This window comes from Oreochromis niloticus, linkage group LG8 (genome assembly GCF_001858045.2).
Source record: "Oreochromis niloticus isolate F11D_XX linkage group LG8, O_niloticus_UMD_NMBU, whole genome shotgun sequence".
NCBI classification, from domain to species: domain Eukaryota; kingdom Metazoa; phylum Chordata; class Actinopteri; order Cichliformes; family Cichlidae; genus Oreochromis; species Oreochromis niloticus.
In genome coordinates, this window is record NC_031973.2 from 25,630,750 (window position 1) to 25,651,923 (window position 21,174).

Here is a 21,174-nt window from a genome sequence, read left to right on the forward strand (position 1 = left end):
ATCGCTCTTCCGAAAACTAGTATGCTATCCAAATCAGCAATAGCTCTAACTCAGGGTATGAGAGAATTGGGCCAAAGTGATGTGTGGCATGTACGCAATCCAACCAACAAAGAATATTCATATTATTCTAATGTTCATAATACTCAAGAACTGACATGTGTTTGGCCTCACAGGCTCTCCTCTCACAAATTCAAACCTGCTCCTATTTAGCAGCTACAATTTGAGATCACAATGCTATAAAAATGGAATTGGAGCTTTACCAACCTGAGCCTTCTAGATTTAGAGAATATTTGCTAAAAGACCTCTAATGTATTACTTTGGGGCAATCGTGGCTCAAAAGTTGGGAGTTCGCCTTGTAATCGGAAGGTTGCTGGTTCGAGGCCCGGCTTGGACAGTCTCGGTCGTTGCGTCCTTGGGCAAGACACTTCACCCGTTGCCTACTGGTGGTGGTCAGAGGGCCCGGTGGCGCCAGTGTTCGGCAGCCTCGCCTCTGTCAGTGCGCCCCAGGGTGGCTGTGGCTACATGTAGCTTGCCATCACCAGTGTGTGAATGGGTGGATGACTGGATGTGTAAAGTGCTTTGGGGTCCTTAGGGACTAGTAAAAGCGCTATACAAATACAGACCATTTACCATTTACTTTCATGAATACTAAAATGTATCTGGAAGTAACCCTAAATACCTCCTCACAGTCAAACATATGGGAAGCCATTAAGGCTTATATGAGAGGTCACATTATTTCATATGTCTCATATAAAAACAAACAAAAAAGGGAACAGCTTTTTCAAATAGAAAACAAAATAAGGACCTTTGAAACTGATCACTCGAGAACAAAACAAGCAGAATCACTTAGTGCCTCAAAACAAAAACGAATTTTGTATGATATGTGTACAAACAAAGCTGATGCTGCAATGGCCAGAACTAGATATCATTATTATGAATTTGGTAATAAGACTGTATTTGCCAGTAATAAGAGTGGCAAGTACAGCAGATATTTAGAAAACTCAAAAGATCTAAATCTGGAATTTAAAAACTAATATAAAGCCCTATATAAGACCGACCATGATAGTGACAGTACTGAAATAAGACAATTTCTAAGTGAATTACCTCTGCCAAAGATTAGCACAACAGATAAACACATATTGGAGAAAGAAACAGAGGGCGAGGTTTTTCTTGCTGTTAAATCGTTATAAAACAATAAAGCCCCAGGCCCCGACAGATTTCCGACTGAATACTTCAAAACTTTTTCAAAAAAACTACTAACCTCTCTCACAAACATGATCAAGGATACTTTTCAAAAGGCGGCACTCCCTCGGTCTTTAGAGCTTGCAACAATAATATGACTTCCTAAACCTGGGAAGGATTCACAGAGGTGCCCGTCAGCCTCCTTGAATCAGACTATAAGGTATTGCCTAATTTTATAGCATTTCAAATGGAGAAAGTTATTTCTAAAATTATTCATGCAGACCAAACGGATTTTGTTAAAAACAGGCAAGCAGCTGATAATGTTCGGAGGCTGTTTCATATAATTGAAACTTCTAAAACGCAAGAGCATCCCTTGGTGATATTATCCATGGATGCTGGAGAAGTGAACCTAGCTTTCTTTTTGAGACTCTAAGGGCCATGAATTTTGGGACCCCTTTAATAGATCTGTTAAAAAGCTTTTCAGTGGTCCCAGATCCCAGATTTTGACTAATGGAGTTCTGTCAGACGCCTTTGCATTGTCCCGTGGTTGTAGGCACGCCTGCCTTGTTTTCCATAGTTACAGAGCCTTTAAAGGTGGGAAATTATTAGGCTATTTAAGGCTAATATCTTATAATTAGGATCACATATTTGTGTTTTATACTTTATTGCACACCGTTAAGCATTGTAGAGTAGTATTAGAAGTAGATGGCTATATTATAATTTAGTATAGTAGTTTAATAGAGGAGCCCCCTTCTCTAAGGAATTTGAGGAGTGAAGGCACCAGAATGGTAAATGGCCTGTATTTATATAGTGCTTTACTAGTCCCTAAGGACCCCAAAGTGCTTTACATATCCACCAGTCATCCACCCATTCACACACAGGTGATGGCAAGCTACATTGTAGCCACAGCCACCCTGGGGCGCACATATGCCATATGTGACCAGACTTCCCCTGTATTGTGATTATTTACATCGTTGTTTTAGACTGAATATAATTCCACGGGGAAGCTTTCAATTAGAAAAATGTAATAAGAAAGCAATGCTTTGTCACATTGTTAAGTCCCTATAAATATTGATCAGAACAGCTCACATCTCGCCATCGTGGCTCAAGAGTTGGGAGTTCGCCTTGTAATCGGAAGGTTGCCGGTTCAAGGCCCGGCTTGGACAGTCTCGGTCGTTGTGTTCTTGGGCAAAACACTTCACCCGTTGCCTACTGATGGTGGTCAGAGGGCCCGGTGGCGCCAGTGTCAGGCAGCCTCGCCTCTGTCAGTGCGCCCCAGGGTGGCTGTGGCTACATGTAGCTTGCCATCACCAATGTGTGGATGACTGGATGTGTAAAGCGCTTTGGGGTCCTTAGGGACTAGTAAAGCGCTATATAAATACAGGCCATTTACAACCCAGAGTCCTGGTCTAAGAGCTGGGTTAAGGGTTTCACTAGTTAGCTGCTAAGTTCCATCCATTTCCTTCCGCTTATCTGTGGCTAGGTCGCAAGGGCAGCAGCCCAAGCAGAGAAGCCCAGACCTCCCTCTCCCCAGCCACCTCCTCCAGCTTGTCCGGGGGAACACCAAGGCATTCCCAGGCCAGCCGAGAGATATAATCTCTCCAGCATGTCCGGGGTCTGCCCCGGGGCCTCCTCCCGGTGGGGCATGCCTGGAAAACCTCACCCATGAGGCGCCCAGGAGGCATCCTTGTCAGATGCCCGAACCACCTCAACTGGCTCCTTTCGATGTGGAGGAGCAGCGGCTCTACTCTGAGCCCCTCCCAAATGGCCGAACTTCTCGCCCTATCTCTAAGGGAGAGGCCAGCCACCCTTCGAAGGAAGCCCATTTCCACTGCTTGTATCCGTGATCTCGTTCTTTCAGTCACTACCCACAGCTCGTGACCATAGGTGAGGGTAGGGATGTAGATCGACCAGTAAATTGAGAGCTTCGCTTTTACACTCAGCTCTCTCTTCACCACAACAGACCGGTGCAGCGTCCGCATCGCTGCGACCACTGCACCAATCCATCTGTCGATCTCTCGCTCCCTTCTCCCGTCGTCACTCATGAATAAGACCCAGAGATACTTAAACTCCTCTACTTGGGGCAGGAACTCGTCCCCGACCCGGAGTGGGCACTCCACCCTTTTCCGGCTGAGGACCATGGCCTCAGATTTGGAGGTGCTGATTCTCATTCCCACCACTTCACACTTAGCTGCGAACCGTTCCAAGGCGAGCTGGAGGCCATCACCCGATGAAGCCAACAGAACCACATCATCTGCAAGAAGCAGAGATGAGATCCTGAGACCACCCAAGTGGAAGCCTTCCGCCACTTGGCTACGCTTAGAAATTCTGTCCATAAAAATTATGAACAGAATCGGTGACAAAGGGCAGCTCTGGCGGAGCCCATCACCCACCAGGAATGAGTCCGACTTATTGCCGGTTATGCGGACCAAGCTCTTGCAACGGTTGTATAAGGACTGAATGGCCCGTAGCAATGGGCCAGACACCCCATACTCCCGGAGCACCCCCCACAGAGCCCACCGAGGGACACGGTCGAATGCCTTCTCTAAGTCCACAAAACACATGTAGACTGGTTGGGCAAACTCCCATGCACCCTTGAGTATCCTTGAGAGGATAAAGAGCTGATCCAGTGTTCCGCGACCAGGACGAAAACCCCATTGTTCCTCCTGTGTCCGAGGTTCGACTAACAGATGAACTCTCCTCTCCAGCACCCTGGCATAGACTTTCCCAGGGAGGCTGAGGAGTGTTATTCCCCTGTAGTTGGAACACACCCTCTGGTCCCCTTTCTTAAAGATGGGGACCACCACCCTGGTCTGCCACTCCAGGGGTACTGCCCCTGATCTCCACGCAACATTGCAGAGGCGTGTCAACCAAGACAGCCCTACAACATCCAGAGCTTTCAGGAACTCGGGGAAGACCTCATCCACCCCAGGGGCTCTGCCACCAAGGAGTTGTTTAACTGCCTCAGTGACCTCGCCCCCGGAGATTGGCGAGTCATCCCCCTCATCCCCAGACTCTGCTTCCGCCACGGAAGACGTGCCAGTAGCTGCTAAGTTAAACGATAAAAAGGTGTAATCACTTTACTTTTGGACACACAGAAGTCGCCTTTCAAGTCTCATGATGGAAACAAGCCTCCTCCTCTATCTGGGCAGTATCCTTTGAAGGCATTTCATAAATTTTCACTGCTATGCAGATGATGCCCAACCATCCATGAAGCCAGATGACACAATTAATTTAACTGCAGGAATGAGACACTAAAGACCTGTATGACCTATAATTTCCCCGATCTACACTACCAGTCAAAAGTTGGACACACCTTCTCATTTAAGTTTTTCTTTATTTTCTATTTACTATTTACTATTTACATTGTAGATTTTCACTAAAGGCATCAAAACCATGAATGAACACATATGGAATAATGCAGAATTTTATATTTTAGACTCTTGAAAATAGCCGCTCTTTGCTTTGAATACTGCTTTGCACACTTTTGACATTCTCTCAATGAGCTTCATGAGGTGGTCACCTGAAATGGTTTTCCATTAGTCCTGAAGGACTTCGCAGAGATGCTGAGGACTTGTTGGCCCTTTTGCCTTCTCTTATCACCCCAAACCATCTTGATTGGGTTTAGGTCAGGTGACTCTGGAGGCCAGGCTATCTTGCGCAGAACAGTTGTGAATAAATCCCCAACAGCCTACCCTCTTCTTTAACAAGTCCGTTTGACAGCTTGTAGGCCGCAGTTAAAAAAAACAAACAAACAAACATGCAAAAACACAAAAAACACTGCAGGCTTATTTGTTGTTCCTAGAGTATTTTAAAGTAGAATGGGAGGCAGAGCCTTCTGCTCTCAGGCCCCACTTCTGTGAAACCAGCTCCCAGTTTGGATTCAGGAGACAGGAACCCTCTCATCCCTACTTTTTTAGATTAGGCTTAAATTTTCCTTTTTGATAAAACTTATAGTTATGGATGGATCAGGTGACCTTGAATCCTCCCTTAGTTACACATCAATAGCTCTATGCTGCTGGAGGTTTCTCATGACACACTGAATGTTTCTTTTTCACCCTGTTTACACTCACTATGTGTTTATACATCACGCTGTATTTAATTTTTAGTTTTTATTAATCTCTAGCTCTCTTGTTTCTTTGTCCTTTCTTCTCCCCTCCCCCAGAACCAGTTGCTTCCTGTTAAAAGTGAGTTTTTCCTTCCCATTGTCACCAAGTGCTTATTCATAGGGGGTTGTGTGGTGCCACTCTCGGTACACCAGCTTCCGCTCACAGTCCAAAGACATATATGGGTTTAGGATAATTGGTGATTCTAAATTTTCAGTTGAAAATGAGTGTGAATTGTTGTCTGTCTCTATTTGTGGGTGTACCCTGCCTCTCGGCCGTGATAGCTGGGACAGGCCCCTCCATTTATTTATGTATTTATTCTTGGCACAATAGCCTTAATACATATTTGTACTAACCAACGCTGCCTCAAATGACATCGCCTAAAGACATTTTATAAAAACATACACAGCAGAGTCTGTTTACGTAAACGTTTACGAGTCAGAATCAGAATGCTTTATTAATCCCAGAGAAAATTATGTAAAAACAAATATGATAATAATATAACAATAATGTTTTTTTCTAGCTATTATTAAAAATAACCAATATCTAGTTCAAGCTATCTGTTGGTAACATATTTATTTATTCATTTGACTGTATTTGGAAGAAGTTGGATTTCCCATCACCCCTGAATGTACCATAGTCTGTATGGAGACAGCGAGCAGCGGCGGCTCCCAGCGGAGCAGCGCTGCGATTGGCCGGGCCAGCGAGGAGGGGAGGGCTTTGTCTCTCCTCCCCTGCCTCTCCTCTCCTCCCATCCTAGAGGACAGAGCGATGCGGAGACAATAGGACGCAGAGCCGGAGGAGGCTGCAGGATGCTCGACACCACATCCACCGACGCTGATCGGAGGCTTCTCGCTGGACACCGATATCAGACGTTTCTCTGGGCTCACCTGGTCTTAGTATGTGCTCACATCTCCCGTGTGTTTACCAGTAGCAGCCTGGGCCGACAGGGCGGACTTTACAGTCTCCATATGGGAACGAACTGAAAGGTGAGTAGCGAATTAAACCCGGGCTGACCGTTTATCCTCACCTGCACCCTGACCAACCAGGCTCCGTTACTGTGTATGCCGCTATGATGTGTGCATGCAGTGCATCTTTAGGCCAATGCCATACAGCAGCGTTCACAATGAAAACAAAACTGTGATTTCTTCTCTATCTTGTGTGTATGTACATTTTCTGATGTCATTGATCTCAAGCAAGCAGCAACATCATTGATCGTAAGAATTTTAGGTTGTTTACAGTATCGGATTGTGTAGTGGAATTTGTATTATTGATCACAACACAACATCTAAAAGCCCTCCCTCACCCCCACTATGCATCCCGTGTTTTTGCAGGAGGAGGAAGGGGTGGAGGAGGGGGGTTGGCAGTCAGGTATCTGCAGGAGCTAATGCATGTGTGTTCCTTTCCTCTATCTTCAAAGCTCTGTTACACTAAAGTGACAGCGATTGTCCCTCCAGTGAGTGCTGTCTGAGCACACACACTGCAGGTGATGCTGCAGCCCTGCTGAAAGCTGAAGCCTTTAGTGATTGGAGGATGATACAAGACCAGAATGTTTACATTCTGACTGGTCTACCTGCTGTCTATGTTTGCTGGATTATACTGGGCAATTTTGGAGACTTGCGTAGAAAAATGAAGGGTTGCACCCTATAGCCAATCTATACAAGCCAATCTAAGCTATTATTTTGGATAAATCATGTAATCAATGCCTTCTCGTCCACAGTGCCTATATATTGCGTTGATGAGATGCCAGCTGAACTTAAACTAGGGGCTGGGTGGAGAGCAGAGTGAGCAGATACCTTTAAGTAGACCAAATAACCCGGATGAGGAGGTGATGGGAAGGAATTTAAATAATGATTCTAAAGAACAGGGACTAGGTTGACTGGCTTGAAGATTGCGGGTAGGAAGATTGATGGATAAGACTGGTGAATTTGAATTAGTTGAAGATGGAAAATAACCAGTATTAACATAAGGATTTTGAGAGGATATATCTTCCTTATTCAATTTTGATTAAAAAATTCAAATACCAAGTTAAATTTTGTTTGCTAAATATGAAGACGAAGCCCTGAACATAGCCTAGTTAGCATAGTATAAATACCAATTAAGATTTTTAAGTCTCTGCTAGTTGTTGCTGCCGTCTGTTTTACACACCAATGATATTGGCGAGGTTTTTCAGTCAAATTCATCACATCTGCTCTTTTAAGAGTTTTCAGTGATCTCCTGTTTATTGTTGATGCAAGTTAATGCTGTACGTATATTACTGGATCTTACCACTCCGTTTGATACCGTGGACCACAACATCTTGAACACTCATTGTGTTGTTATTTGTGGGATGGCTTTGAACTGGTTTAAGTCTTATTTGAGTTGTAGGTGGTTTTCCATTAGCATTGGCAGTTATTCTTCTAAAACTACCCCCTTAACCAGTGGTGTACCTCAAGGTTCCATTCTTGGTCCACTTCAGTTGTACGCATACATGTTACCTTTTGGGTTTATATTTAAAAAAAAAACCCCATCATGTTCCTTACCACTTTTTTGCAGATGAAACCCAGATTTACCTACCTCTTAAACCCATCTCCAACTCCTCTGCTGAGCTTAGAATGTGGCTTTCATAAACAGCGCTCAACCCTGTGATAGTAAAACTGAAATTTTAGTGATTCCTCTGGCGAATAAGCAGCCAGTTACATTTTCCACTATCCCTTTAGATCTTGAGACTTAGGAATCATTTCTTAAACCTCAGGTTTAAAGTCTGGGTGCTACCTTTGATTCATCTGCTTAATTAGACAGATCACAGCAGTTGTTATAGACAGCTTTCTTCAATTAAGATTTTAAATATAGTTAAAAACTTCTTTCTTTTCATGACCTAGATAAAGTAATCAATGCTTTCATTGCATCTAGTTTGGATTACTGCAAGTCGTTATATGTTGGATTGAGCAAAACACTTAAAACATGTCTGCAGCTGCTACACTCCTGAAAGATACACGGAAGCGTGATCGTATTTCGCCCATTCTTAAATTATTACACTGGTTTCCTGGGAAGTACAGATTCATTTTAAAATATTGTTGCCTGCGTGTAAGTGCTTACATGGGCTCGCCTACGTTAACTCTCAAATCCTTTGTCCTATGCCTCTCACTTAGGTCTGTCGATCAGCGCCTTCTAGTAATTCAGAATTCCCGATTGGCTCATACAGGCGACTCTGCTTTCTTGTCCCCCAAACGCCAAAATAACCAGCAACATATATTTTTTAAATTTCTCCAAGTGCATCTCTTTTACTTTTAGTATTTACATTTTTATTATTTACTGTTGTTTTTGATCTCTTTTAAAAATGATGATTAATATTTGATCATTTTATTGTAGATTTTTTTTTATTAGTAAAATTTGCTTGATTTTGATTTCAGGCCTTTAAAACATTCTAAATAGCGTTTTATGTAAAAATCTGTGAAATTAAAACTAAGGTGTAAATATCTACTGCTGAGGAGCTGTAATATAAGTAGGTAGTAGAGATTTTGGCAACTACATTCTGTTTTTGTTCACTTTACACACACACACACACACACACACACACACACACACACAGACTTGTGTTTTGCTACTCAACAGTCCCTGTGTGCTGGCCTCCCTCTGCTCCCTGCCAGTGCACATTCACACACAGTCACAGTCACTTTGATTATGTGCGTATGCAGCAGTCAGCCACTTCTTCTGATCATGCAGTTTTTCTTTTATAAATAGAAGACAAATCAAACGTGTCCAGAACATTTAAAGGCTAAATATTTTTGTTGCTGCAGTTTCTCATGTGGAAGGCAGGAATGTGTTTCTTCGCAGCACATCTATCAGAAGAATAGAAACAGTCACTGAAATGCAAAAAAAAATTAACTGTTATTGTTGGAGGGCAGCACGGCTGCATCAGTGGGGGTGGACGTGGCTGTGATCGTTGCCTTGGCTCGTCGAATGTGCTCCGGCCATCGGCTCGGCCCGCTGGTTGCATAAGCAGTTTGGGATTTAGTCAGCTGCGGCCCCTGGTCGCTGCTCTGTTTCCACAGAGTGTTAAACCTGGTGGCACAGAGGGTCAGTGTTGAGCGAGTGGGGTGGGGAGGGCTGGGGGGATGTGGTCAGCTGAAAGGAACATGCTGTATTTTGTGTCTGTTCCCAGAACGTTGAATTTTGCAGGCTGTTGGAGAGAACAGCCTGCAGGAAAGGAGGACTAACACAAGCATTAATCTGTCAATGGACTTTTTAGGTTTAGTATAAAACTGTCCCAAACTAGAGACCAGAAAATCTGAATTTACCATGACACAGGTTAGCATCTTCACATTGTATAAAAAGAACCAGAAATATTCCTTTCACAATAATACACTGGACTTAGCGTGTGTTTCTTATTTGTGCTTGACGAATAATTTAATATTAAAAAATTATCGCAAACTGTTGACGATTAATTCGCTTTGAAATTAATGGATCAATGATATGCTTTGGGAAAAATGAACAATGTGTATAATAATGTGTAGTGGAGCTAATGTTGAAGATGATTACAACAAATAATTACTATGTGAAAGGCTTATTTCAACATTAGATAACCTTTGTATAAACTTACACTATGTGGTACACAGCTGCCCCTAACTTAATCAACTGTATATGTATTTATACTCCTAAACACCAAAAAGTACAATAACAGTGGTGTGAGACAGAGGCTGCCGTTCTCCTTCACCTCATCCTGAAAAGTTTCCCAGCATTATTTGAACATGAGCTGCAGGGAAAATACCAAATTTTAACCCTTTTGATCATCTCATTTTACCCATCCAGCTGCTCTGCAGTTGTTCCTACCAGCGATGCAAAGCACTTGCGAAACGCAGCTGCTTTTGCATCGAGTTGTTTCTATTGTTAAAGGTGAGCCTATGTGATGCACTCACGCAGACATGCACGCAGTGGGACTGCAGACTTCCCCTCCACACGGAGAGCCGACATTTATCCTGGCCTGATGACTCACTGAGCTACATGAGTCTCACTGCTTCTATATAAATACAGATGCAGTTTTATTTGTGGTAAACGAAAGCACACACACACAGCAGCAGGCCAACAAACACACACAGGTCTATAGAAGCTGGAAAAGGAAAAAAAAAGACCTGAAAACAGAGTGTGTTAGATAAAGGCAGAGTGTGATGAATGCTGGGATTGTCTGGTCTACACACACACACACACACACACGCACCATCTTCATGTGAATATTAAATATATAAAGATGCAGAATCTTCTAAACTTTGAGACTGTAGCTTGACCTACATCACAGACTTTCTTTGCATATACTAGCTGGAAAAACTTAAGCTCTAGATCTGCTAATAAGAGCTGTGGGAACAGTTTGCAGATCACTGCTGCAACTAACCACACAAGCTGCTGTACCTTGGCAAAATTTTCCTTTTACTTTAATTTTATGAAACCAGTTTCTCAAAGCTGAAATTTGCTCCATGCTCTCTCCTGGTTGTGTACACCTAATGAAATCAGGCTGGAAGTTTGGCTCCATTAAACGAATTGGTCGAGCACAGTGGAGGTGTGTTAATCCGGTTATGCTTAAAATGATTAGGGACTTAATCTAGTCAAGATCATCAGACCTAAGGCAGAAATCAATTCAGTATTAATATTGCTTTCCAGGGAGTCCTGGGTAAAAAGGTACGAAATAAGTTAAATCACATTAGTCAGTGGTTAAAAGTCTGCAGACTGTGCTGGACAGCTGAACCAGTTCAATGGCATTAGTAGAGGCGTGTTCAGGAGATGATTACTGGGCCTTTTTTTCAGCCTGGGTCATGTGTGGTATCTTCAAAGCCACTGTAATTCCCATTTTTCTGAAGATACACTTGGTGCCAAATAGTGTGCACATGCTTCCTCCGTTTTTGCAACATGTTTACTGCGTCCACAACTTTAGTTTTTTATCCATTTTCTTCCATTTACCCAATTCACAATTGTAGTTGGACTTGAGCCTTTCACAGGTGTCATAGGGTGAGAGGTGGGATTGCCAGTCTATCATAGGGCTAACACAGTTTAGATTCACCCATTAACTAACCATGCATGTCTGTGGGGTGAAACCAAAAAGCTCCAGAAAAGTCCAAGCTGCCCCGTGGAGTCGAATCCCGGAACTTCTTGCTGTGACGCAATGGTACAAACCACCACAGCACCTCGGTTTGCATGTTTAAATCTAGTTTGGTTTTATTCAAACAGTGGCACTTTATATTATAAAGGATAGAACTACAACAGTGTGAGAAATAGAATCCCTTTCCATCTTTCTAGTAGCTGTTAGCATCTTTAGGCCTCATTAGCGCTTGCTAACTGGTGCTAATTAGCTCTAAGCATTGCAGAGTGTCAATATTTGTGGCTTATCTGGGTTCCTCATCTACAGAGAGATAACACTGTTAGCAACACTTAAATCACTATATCACTATTTACTCATAACTGTAATTCTTGTTGTAAAATAATTAATTAATTAGTTGAAAATCAGTTTAAACTGTTTATTTAGTTATTTAGCACTTTTTAAAAAATGTGTTGAGAAACCAATAGTGGTTTCTCAACACCAATAGTGGTGCTAAATGGAAAAAAAATGAGAAAAGTTCAAATTTACTGCCCCAGTTTTCACTCAAAACAGCTAGCTTGGTTGAATTTGCAGCTTTAAGTAGATATTTTTGACTGAATATACATTATATGTTTATGAATGTTATCATGATATCATACCAGAGCCAAACGCACACTCACAGAAAAAGAACGAGGCACAGTCCTGCAGTGCTACAGTAAGCACTTCTGATCCCCGGCAGAAACAAATGGTCTTCTCTGTTTACAACTCCCTCCTGTGCATGTGTGTTTTTATCACATGCACCCAAGAGCTTTTATTTAGAGGAGAGAGAGAGATACAGTACATCCTCTCTGTACTGCCATTTATCACCCAAACTGACTCATCTCTCCTCACCTGCTGGTGTCAGCCTCTCTTCCTGTCCGCTTCACACGCAAAAAAGATTACACTCCCACAGAGAACACAGAGGCCTGTGGAGGGGCGACAGGGTACTTAAAGTAGCACATTGCTGCGTGTGTGTGTGTTTGATCACATAGTTGGCAACTTAACGTTGTGATGCATGCAACTGAATGTTACTTTCTGCATCTAAAACCAGACTGTGCAATGAAATGTTATCCATCTGTGGATGTGTGCGGAGAATATGAGATATGTGAAGTACATAGAATGGCAGGGGAGTGTGTTCATGATGAGGAGGCTGCTGTAAATATGAAGCCAATCCAAGTGTCTGCTCATATAGAGTGGCTGCTTTCCAGCACCTCGGGTTGTGTAACGAGTGTGTGTGTGTGTGTGTGTGTGTGTGTGAGTGTGCGCGCTCCTATAGTTCCTCCACATTTGCCTGGATCAGTGAGGGTCAGTGCTTGGCAGGTCCAGCCGCTCAGGAAGAGAAAAAAAGGAAGCAATCACTAAGAATAATCACACTGCAGCAGGAATTGGATTTGCTAGAAAGGACTGTTATTGGCTGCTTGTGTGTGAGTGTGTGTGTGTGTGAGTGTGTGTGTGACTCAGCTCACAGCTCAGCTCTGGTATCCCCCTTGGCGAGTAGCATTTAGAATTACTTAAGCCTTCACTGCAGATAATTAGCATTTTCAGCGGCTACCACACTGCAGATCAGAGCAGCACGCTGTGAGCTTCGGCGTTGACAGCACGCTGTGCAATGCCGACCTTGGAATGCAACACAAACATCGCATATCACATGCTCCTGTTTTGGTCCCACAAGAGGACGAGAGTGTGTTCTTCTCTTCGTGTGCCCGTCCTTTCACAGACAACTTGTTGTACTTGAAATGAAGAGTAGAAGGATGAAGCAATTTTCAGAATGTTTCTCCTCTCTTCTCTCTGTACAGTGACACCAGCTGTTAGCTGCTATTGCTGCTCCTGTCCTACCCGAGTCCGTTTTTTTTGCACCCTGAAGCAGTCCGCACCATGACCTCCTCTCCGCTGGTTTCTCGAGCCAACATGGACATCCTGGATGAGCTGCAGCTGATTGCTGCCCAAAATTTGGAGAGACTAGAGGTCAACAAGTACTACGAGGTGATCAGAGAGCTGGGCAAGGGAACCTATGGCAAGGTGGATCTGGTGATTCACAAGATCAGAGGTAAGGGACCACCACAGAGTACATGGCGCTGACTTCTTCAGTGGTTGTGCTGTCACCTTTTTGTTTTGGTCTCTGCACCTTAAGTGTAATTTCGCTTTTGGCTCCTAATGAGATGTCACTTTGTTTAGACAGAAGTGTTAATATTTAGATTAGAGGATGGAGTGCTAAATTGCAAGCTTGGTTAAATAACTGCATTCATAAATGTACAGACAGAAACCTCCTTAGTGAAAAGTTACCGACTAATAATTAAGATAGCAGAAAACTCAAGCGCTGTCTTCTTGGATAGGCTGCACCTCACAGCCGGTTATTTTCTACAATGGTCAATTAAAAATGCTCCATCAGTAACCAACACCACGAACATAAACGACAACACCCTGGCTGCACCTCCCTGAGCCTAATTCTGCTGGAGGTTTCTTCATTTTAAAAGGGGGGTTTTCCTTTCCGCTGTCACCAATTGCTTGCTTGAAGGGGGTCATCTGATTTTGGGGGTGTCTGTCTTTACCTTACAATATAAAGCGTCTTGAGGCCCCTGTTGCTATGATTTAGTGACATAAATAACACTGAATTGAATTCAAAGAGTTTCAGTTCAGCCACTCCAATCAGCAGAGGGGTTTAACTTTAAGCCTCAACAAAATCTAAATAAGTGAGTAATTTAAAATATGACCTCAGTAAAGTCATGATACAAAACCCTTTTTTTTGGTGCAGGATTTTAAAAGAATAACAAAAGCAATGAAAAATATCTTCAAAAATCCCTTAAACATCTGTATTTTTCCCAAAAGGTACAAAAATGGCACTGAAGTTCTTGAAGAAGAAGACAACCAAGCTGAAGTCTTTTCTACGGGAGTACAGCATCTCCCTGTACCTGTCTCCGTGCCCCTTCATCATCAACATGTTTGGCATCGCCTTCGAGACCGACGAGTACTACGTGTTTGCACAGGAGTACGCCGTGGCGGGAGACCTCTTCGATATCATTCCTCCACAGGTGCTGATTCACAGATAATGATAGTAATACTGATTCACAGTCAGAAGAAAGTTGGCTTAAAGTTAGGGTTACCTTCTAAAGGAGAAGAGGTTATGGATTATTTTGAACTGTGAATAATGCAAAGCTACTCTACTCATGAAAAATACTGTGGAGCTGGAATTTAGCAAGAACTTTAAAGCCACTAATGTAGACTTTTAAAACTGCCTAATTTAGAACCTCTGCTGGTATCAGAAAAGTCACCAGATTTTACTCAGGCAGTACAAAGTACAAAAAAACCCCACACTCAAATGAGGACTTTTAGACTTGGGACAGAAACTTTTTCTCATTGAGGGTGATTTTAAAAATTCAAAAATCTAACTCGTACTTGTCAGCAGCCACCCTAAAATCCTCTGAATAAAATAGTGCTTTTCCTTTCTTTGGCTCTCAAGGTTGGTCTTCCTGAAACAGTAGCAAAGCGCTGTGTACACCAAGTAGCCATCGCTCTGGACTACCTGCACTGTAAGAAGCTGGTCCATCGGGACATTAAGCCTGAAAACATCCTCATCTTTGACCGAGAATGCCGCAAGGTCAAGCTGTCTGACTTCGGCATGACTCGCCGGGCTGGCTCACCAGTGAAAAGAGTGAGTAGTGTTTGAGTTTTGTACGTTTTATATTCGGAGGTTTCTTCCAGTGACTGTAACCTGTTGGGTTTCCCCTCCAGGTGAGCGGCACCATCCCCTACACAGCTCCGGAGCTCTGCGATGTGTCCCGCCACGAGGGCTTCTGCGTGGACTACAGCACTGACGTCTGGGCCTTCGGTGTGCTGCTGTTCTGCATGCTGACCGGTAACTTCCCTTGGGAGAAGGCTCTGCCCTCTGACTCTTTCTACCAGGAGTTCATCCGTTGGCAGAGGAGGAGGACGAACACGGTGCCGTCGCAGTGGAGGCGCTTCACCGAGCAGGCCCTTCGCATGTTCCGCCGCCTGCTCTCGGTGGAGCAGGACCGCCGCTGCTCCGTCAAAGAGGTGTTCGGGTACTTCAGCCACTCCTGGATGTTAGACGCGGAGAATGATAACAACAATGGCAACACGGTTGCTGGAGGTGGCGGTGAGAGAGTTAGTGGCGGAGGTGGTGGAGGTGGCGGAGGTGGTGGAGGAGGGGAGGGGGAGGAGGAGTCCGAGGGGAGGTGGAAGGCACAATCTCGTCATCATCGTCTGGGGAAGAAGACGAGGAGCTTCTCGTGGAGAGGATGAAGCAGCAGACTCTGTCGCCTCGCTCCCCAGTGTCGCCCCTCTCTCCCATGCTGCCAATGGCGGTGAAGAGGGGAGCGGAGGCAGCGGGGCCAAAGGAGGGATGATGGAACCCGGTGGGGGCCACCATTTCGTGTCCGTCTCCACCAACAGCTCCGTGTCATCCACCAACAGCTATGATCGAATGCCCCGAGAAAACGGCTCACCTGGCGGCCGCATGCTAGTGCCGACACCCATAGAAATCTGCGTCTGAGCATGTCAGGACTCGCCAACACGCACTTTTATACCTCTCATCCAACCACGTAGATGTTCATGCATGGGAAAAGAAACAAAGCGATAACAAAGTACTAACATGTCTCCTCTTTTAAATATTGTGGGAAAGGAAGAGTGCAGACACACACGTGCCGGAGGACTTCCGAGGATGTCTTTGTAGAACGCACACGTTCCTCATGATTGGTCGAATGTCCTCCGAAGGAGTCCTGTTTTAACACTTGGAATTCAAGGACACGTTCAAAATGCAAGCGTAGAAAAATGAAGAAAAAAACGCTACATTAGAGATTTACCACTAAATTGATCTGACAAGAAGACCAAAATATATTCCTTAAAGCAATACTTGCAGCAAAAAAAAAATAAATAAAAAAACATAAAAAGATAAAAACGTCAGACAGGAGTTGGGCAGAACTCCTCATGATCTCTTCAACACTAATGAGAAGTTTTTTTTTTAAGAAGCCAAGGGACAAAGGATTCATGTTTTTGACCGAAACAGAGCTCAAGCTAACACCTTACAAGATAAAAAGACTGACTGAGTGGTGGTTTCAGTGTTTTACTTGTAACAAAAATATGAAAGTGCGAATGTGTCCGTGTGCGTCGCCGTGCGTTTGAATCTAAAACAAGTAGTTTAATTTTCCTTTGAGAATTTTATTATTTATTTGAATCTTTAAAAAAAAGAAGAAAAAAAAGACTACACAATCTATTTTTTCTATTTTTTTTGTAAGGTAGCTCTCTTTGTTTCCCATTCGACTCAGCATTGTGATATGGTGTTGAGGTATAGCTGTGTAACAGGTGTGGTATGCTGCTGTACATACTGAATACTTGCGCATTATGTGAGATGATCTACAGCTTTCCTTCATCTCAGACTAGATGGAGCGAAGGCGTGCGATGTCTCTGTTCTTCACGATAAACATATCTACTTCACAGTTGGAAGACTTTTTTCTACTCACTCCTGAAATTCCGTTTGTATGGTGTTCCTTTGAAGCGTTTTCCAAAAGAGAACAAGAAAAAGATCTGTCTGCTTTGCTCACATTTTCATCCAGACCTTCACCTAAAAATTGTGTTTTCTTTTAAACTTTGTCTGAAAAAGAAAAATGATCTGTTCCAATTAAGTGCAGGGGGGAAAAGCAAACACTCAAGAGTTACTTTTTATAAACTGCATGATGAATAATTCAAACTTCGGATCTGAACCGGCTTTAGGAGGAAAAAAAAAACGAAACGTAAAATGTTGTGATGTGATTTTTTTTTTTTTTTGCAGTAGCACAATTTCTTGCATCATGTCCCAGAGTGAATATTGCTGTTATGACCTCTTGAGACATCCTAGGGCTAAAAGAAAAAAAATCTGAATATACTTAGTTTCTATCCATTGTGATGTATTTGTAATGCTATTAATGTTGTGTGCTCATCTCACCACCTTCAGGAACTAAAAAAAAAAAATAAGCTAAGCATGAGGACATAGAGCGAGAGATTTGAATTTGAATCAAATGTAGGGACTTAAATGTTTTGTTTTTGGATTTAAAAGAGCAACAAAACCAATCCATTCCTTTTTGACTTCATGAATATCAATTGAAATATTTTTTTTGGGGGGGGGACTGGATCATGCGTAGCGTGTGAATGGATGTTCTCTGTGTTGCTTTTCAGACCTAAACTGCATGAAACTGTATGTGCTAAAGCCCTCTTGTGAAAAACTGCTCAGTGTTTATCCTGTCACAGGCTGTAGCACTCTATAGTTGTAGTTAGTATACCGGTGACAAACAACACGTCAGTAGCCTCAGCTCGGATCTGACAGAGGACCAGCTCAGCCCCTCCGCATGATGCGTTGGATCAGCGAGAGAGTAAATGACTGCATCTTGTGACAATCTCTGACCTCATCGGCAGCCTCCTGATTCAGAACAAAGGACGGTCCTGATGCGGACACTGCTCCCCATGTGTCAACTTCAAGCAGCGCTGTGCTGTGCGGAGTAAACCGTGCGAGCCCAAGCACATCCCACACTCGCATGACCATATGAAGCCACATTACCTCATCGCATCATTGTTCCTTTGCAGCGTTCACTCCGAAACCGTCCTTCAACATTCCCGCTCTTCCCAAATAAAAGTGACGTGCTTAAAGCACCCATGGCAACGTGCAACAATAAGCAACGTGAGGATTCTTGTAAATAGTGACACGTGGGAGGTTTTATTGACAATTCTTGTTACATAAAAAAGAGCCGATACCAAATCAGTCCCTCAGTGGCGTAGACGTTATTATTGATTGGTTTGTGAATTTTCTGTTATAAAGTCTTGAGGTAAGTGTTTTCAGCGTCACCACTTTGCTCTTGCTCTGAAAGCAGATGTGTCAAGCGAGGGGTGGATCTGACTATGCTATGCTTTTTGTCAGTCACAAGTCACTAGCCAATGAGCATGGCCTCCATAATTCGCTTTTCTGACCAAAGCTTGCAAAGTGTAACGAATTATATTTTTTTCCCATTTACCACAAATGACTGGAAATGCTGTTGTAGCCACAGGGATCATCGCCTGGTGGTCAGTATAAACAATTTGGGTTTTAAAGCACCTCTTTAATGGTATCACTTTTCAGACATGGACACCATGGCCACCTTTAATACTATTTCTGTACCTCAGTTAAAGGGCCAGTACGTAGGGCTCGGTGACATTAAATAATAAGACTGCAGATTGCTAGCAGCTTAAAAATCTTTACAAGCATCTAGTAAAACTTCTGGTTGCTTTCACCTAATTTCAAACACAAAAAATGGCCCTAATAGAGCCTGTGTTTTGTTTGCACATTCTGGGCTACACGGGCTCTCATGCTACTCTACAATATTTCAATTTCCTTTAAGCTAAGTTTAGATTTGCTATAACTAAAGGGGACCTATTCTGCTCCTTTCAAAGTAATTGTTATTTATTTTAAACTGAAACAAGCTACTTTAGCTCCTCCCCTCTAAGACAACTTTCTTCTGATTGGCTGCCCATTGTAAACAGAAGGTTTGAACAGCAGACGGGTGGGACGACAATGCCCGCAGCTAAAGCTATGTATCTGGGATATCACCTCCCTTTCATGACATCATATTAATCCAAGAGTAACTATCAGAACCTGGGTGTTTAAAACAAGTTTTAAGGTAGTTTTCAGCTCACAGGCATTACTTATACATCCAAACACCTCACTATCTAAGTGTCATTAATATCAGTAATATGAGTATCTGACACTGTAACAGTATGTTTATGACAAAGACATGAAAATGCATAAAAGGTTCCAGTTGAGTTTGAGTTTTGAAAAGAAAGCTAATTGCGTTCAGCAAACAGGATCCAGGATTTTTTTCATCTGTGTCAAACAACCCCCTGAATTCAATGTTTTAAAGCTGTCTTAGTTTGGTGTCATTCAGCATGATTTTTCCAAACTATTCTCTTGTGTTAGTAAAAAGAGCAACATTAGGTTATTATACCCCTAATGTAAGAATAGCCTGATGTTGCTTTTTACACAAGGAAATTTTAAGTAGGTCTTTTGAAATTGAAATGCTGCATTTTCTTCTTTAGCCTTGCTTCTTTTTTCCAAGCATGGAACCATCTGGTAGCTAAATTAGCTAGCTAACATTTTGACAGTGGAGACAGAGCTATTGGTAAAGTCAGATGTTTTGGTGTTGTCTTGCCAACATTCTTTAAAACAGAACATTTGACTTTTTATCACACTGTCTTATAAAACATTACACCCTCTTTAAATAAAACATAGACACAATTTGCACAAACCTCCAGTCTGACCTAACAATCAAAAGTAATTGCAGGATGTTATTTGTAATGAATGAATGATGATCAGCTGCAGTCCCTGTTTTATGAGTTAGCAAGCAAAACACAGAATTTCAAGATACCAAAAAGTAAATCTTTATTTTGAAAGACACACCCAGTATTGCTGTAGTTTCCTGTCAGAATAATTTTAAGATAGTAAATGATTCGCTAGAACTTGTGGTGTAAGCACTGTGCTCAGATGAAATACCAGTGCAGTATACAGTACGCTGCAGACGAGGACACATCCGTTCACAAGCTGGGAGAAAAGATGAGTGACACAAAACTAGAAAGTGAGATGTGCATTTGTCATACGCCACCTTCCCCTTTCTCCCTCCCAGCGTCTGAGTCAGCCACCGCTGCCTCCTCATCCTATTCATATTGTGACGTGCTGTAATGGCGTTCCAGTGTCTTTCTGTCCGGTGACATTGCTGTATTTCAAAGCATCATGGTTTTGTGGAGTTTTAGTGAGTAGATGACCACAGCACTAGAACTTGTACCTGGTTCTGTCTTTGCAATACAACTGTCTTCCTGTAAGCTGAGATTTAGTCAATAAAATAAGAATTCTTGTTCAAGTGATATTTGCATTTTTCTTGTTTTCCCCTCCTAGGAGTTCTTTGTCATGCAATTGAATTTCATACAGGTGAAATTATGTAATCGCATTCACACAAGGGAATCTTTAGGGGCATTTAATACCGTAAAGAATGTGGACAAATTTTATAAACAAGAAGAAATAAGTAATTTCAACACTCCATGGTAACCCGTGAATAGGCACTTGGTGATAGTGGGGAAGAAGAACTCCCTTTTAGCAGGAAGAGACCTCTGGCAGGAAAGTTCTAATTTTAAATTTTAATTTGGGGGCTCAGGTTAATGATGTTCATATAGCGCACTGAAATTTATAAATGAATAAAACAAGAATAGTTGATAAATTACTTCTAGTATTGTATGAGTTTTATACCACAAAATATTTTGAATAAAGGTTTATGCTGCTAGTAAAGTATTTTGGATACATGTTACAATGTTTCAATAGAAACATAAATGTTGGGTGGCTGACTGCAGTGTCTAAGTATAATTCAGAAGAATCATTTCAGATTTTAGTCAATGCACAAGTTTTAAGGTGAACCCTTTAGTTATCAAACGCGAGGCAAATGTTCAATCATGTTTAACAGAATTTTTCAAAGTAAGTAAAAAAAAATTATTTGTAGCAAAGCAGAAAAGAGAGGAATCATGCACAGAATTGTTTTTGCCATTTAATTTAATATGGCCATTTAATATACGACATGATGGTGAATTATGCCTCTGTATATCAGGAGGAAGACTTTAAATTCAATTCTGGATTCAGGGAGCTGACACAGTAACTAACTAATAATATCTAAGCCTAACAAGGCCACAGACGCCTGATAGCAACTAATGATGGATTAGCTTGTGACCTTCAATTTTTACTAATAATCAGAGTAAAGAGCGTTTGTTTTATAGTTTAGCAAAAAGTTGCTTTAACCTATC

The 21,174-nt window shown here is 42.5% G+C and overlaps 1 protein-coding gene across 1 annotated transcript; it reads left to right on the forward strand.

Annotated features, from left to right (window-relative positions):
* Window positions 1–6,030: 6,030 nt before the first annotated feature.
* bsk146 (brain specific kinase 146) lies at window positions 6,031–20,250 on the forward strand. The gene is made up of 7 exons (XM_019362097.2): window positions 6,031–6,277; window positions 13,170–13,420; window positions 14,200–14,402; window positions 14,831–15,022; window positions 15,103–15,487; window positions 15,604–15,667; window positions 15,718–20,250. The coding sequence occupies exons 2-7, from the start codon at window positions 13,249–13,251 to the stop codon at window positions 15,881–15,883; spliced, it is 1,182 nt and encodes a 393-aa protein (XP_019217642.1). The 5' UTR covers window positions 6,031–6,277; window positions 13,170–13,248; the 3' UTR covers window positions 15,884–20,250.
* Window positions 20,251–21,174: the final 924 nt, after the last annotated feature.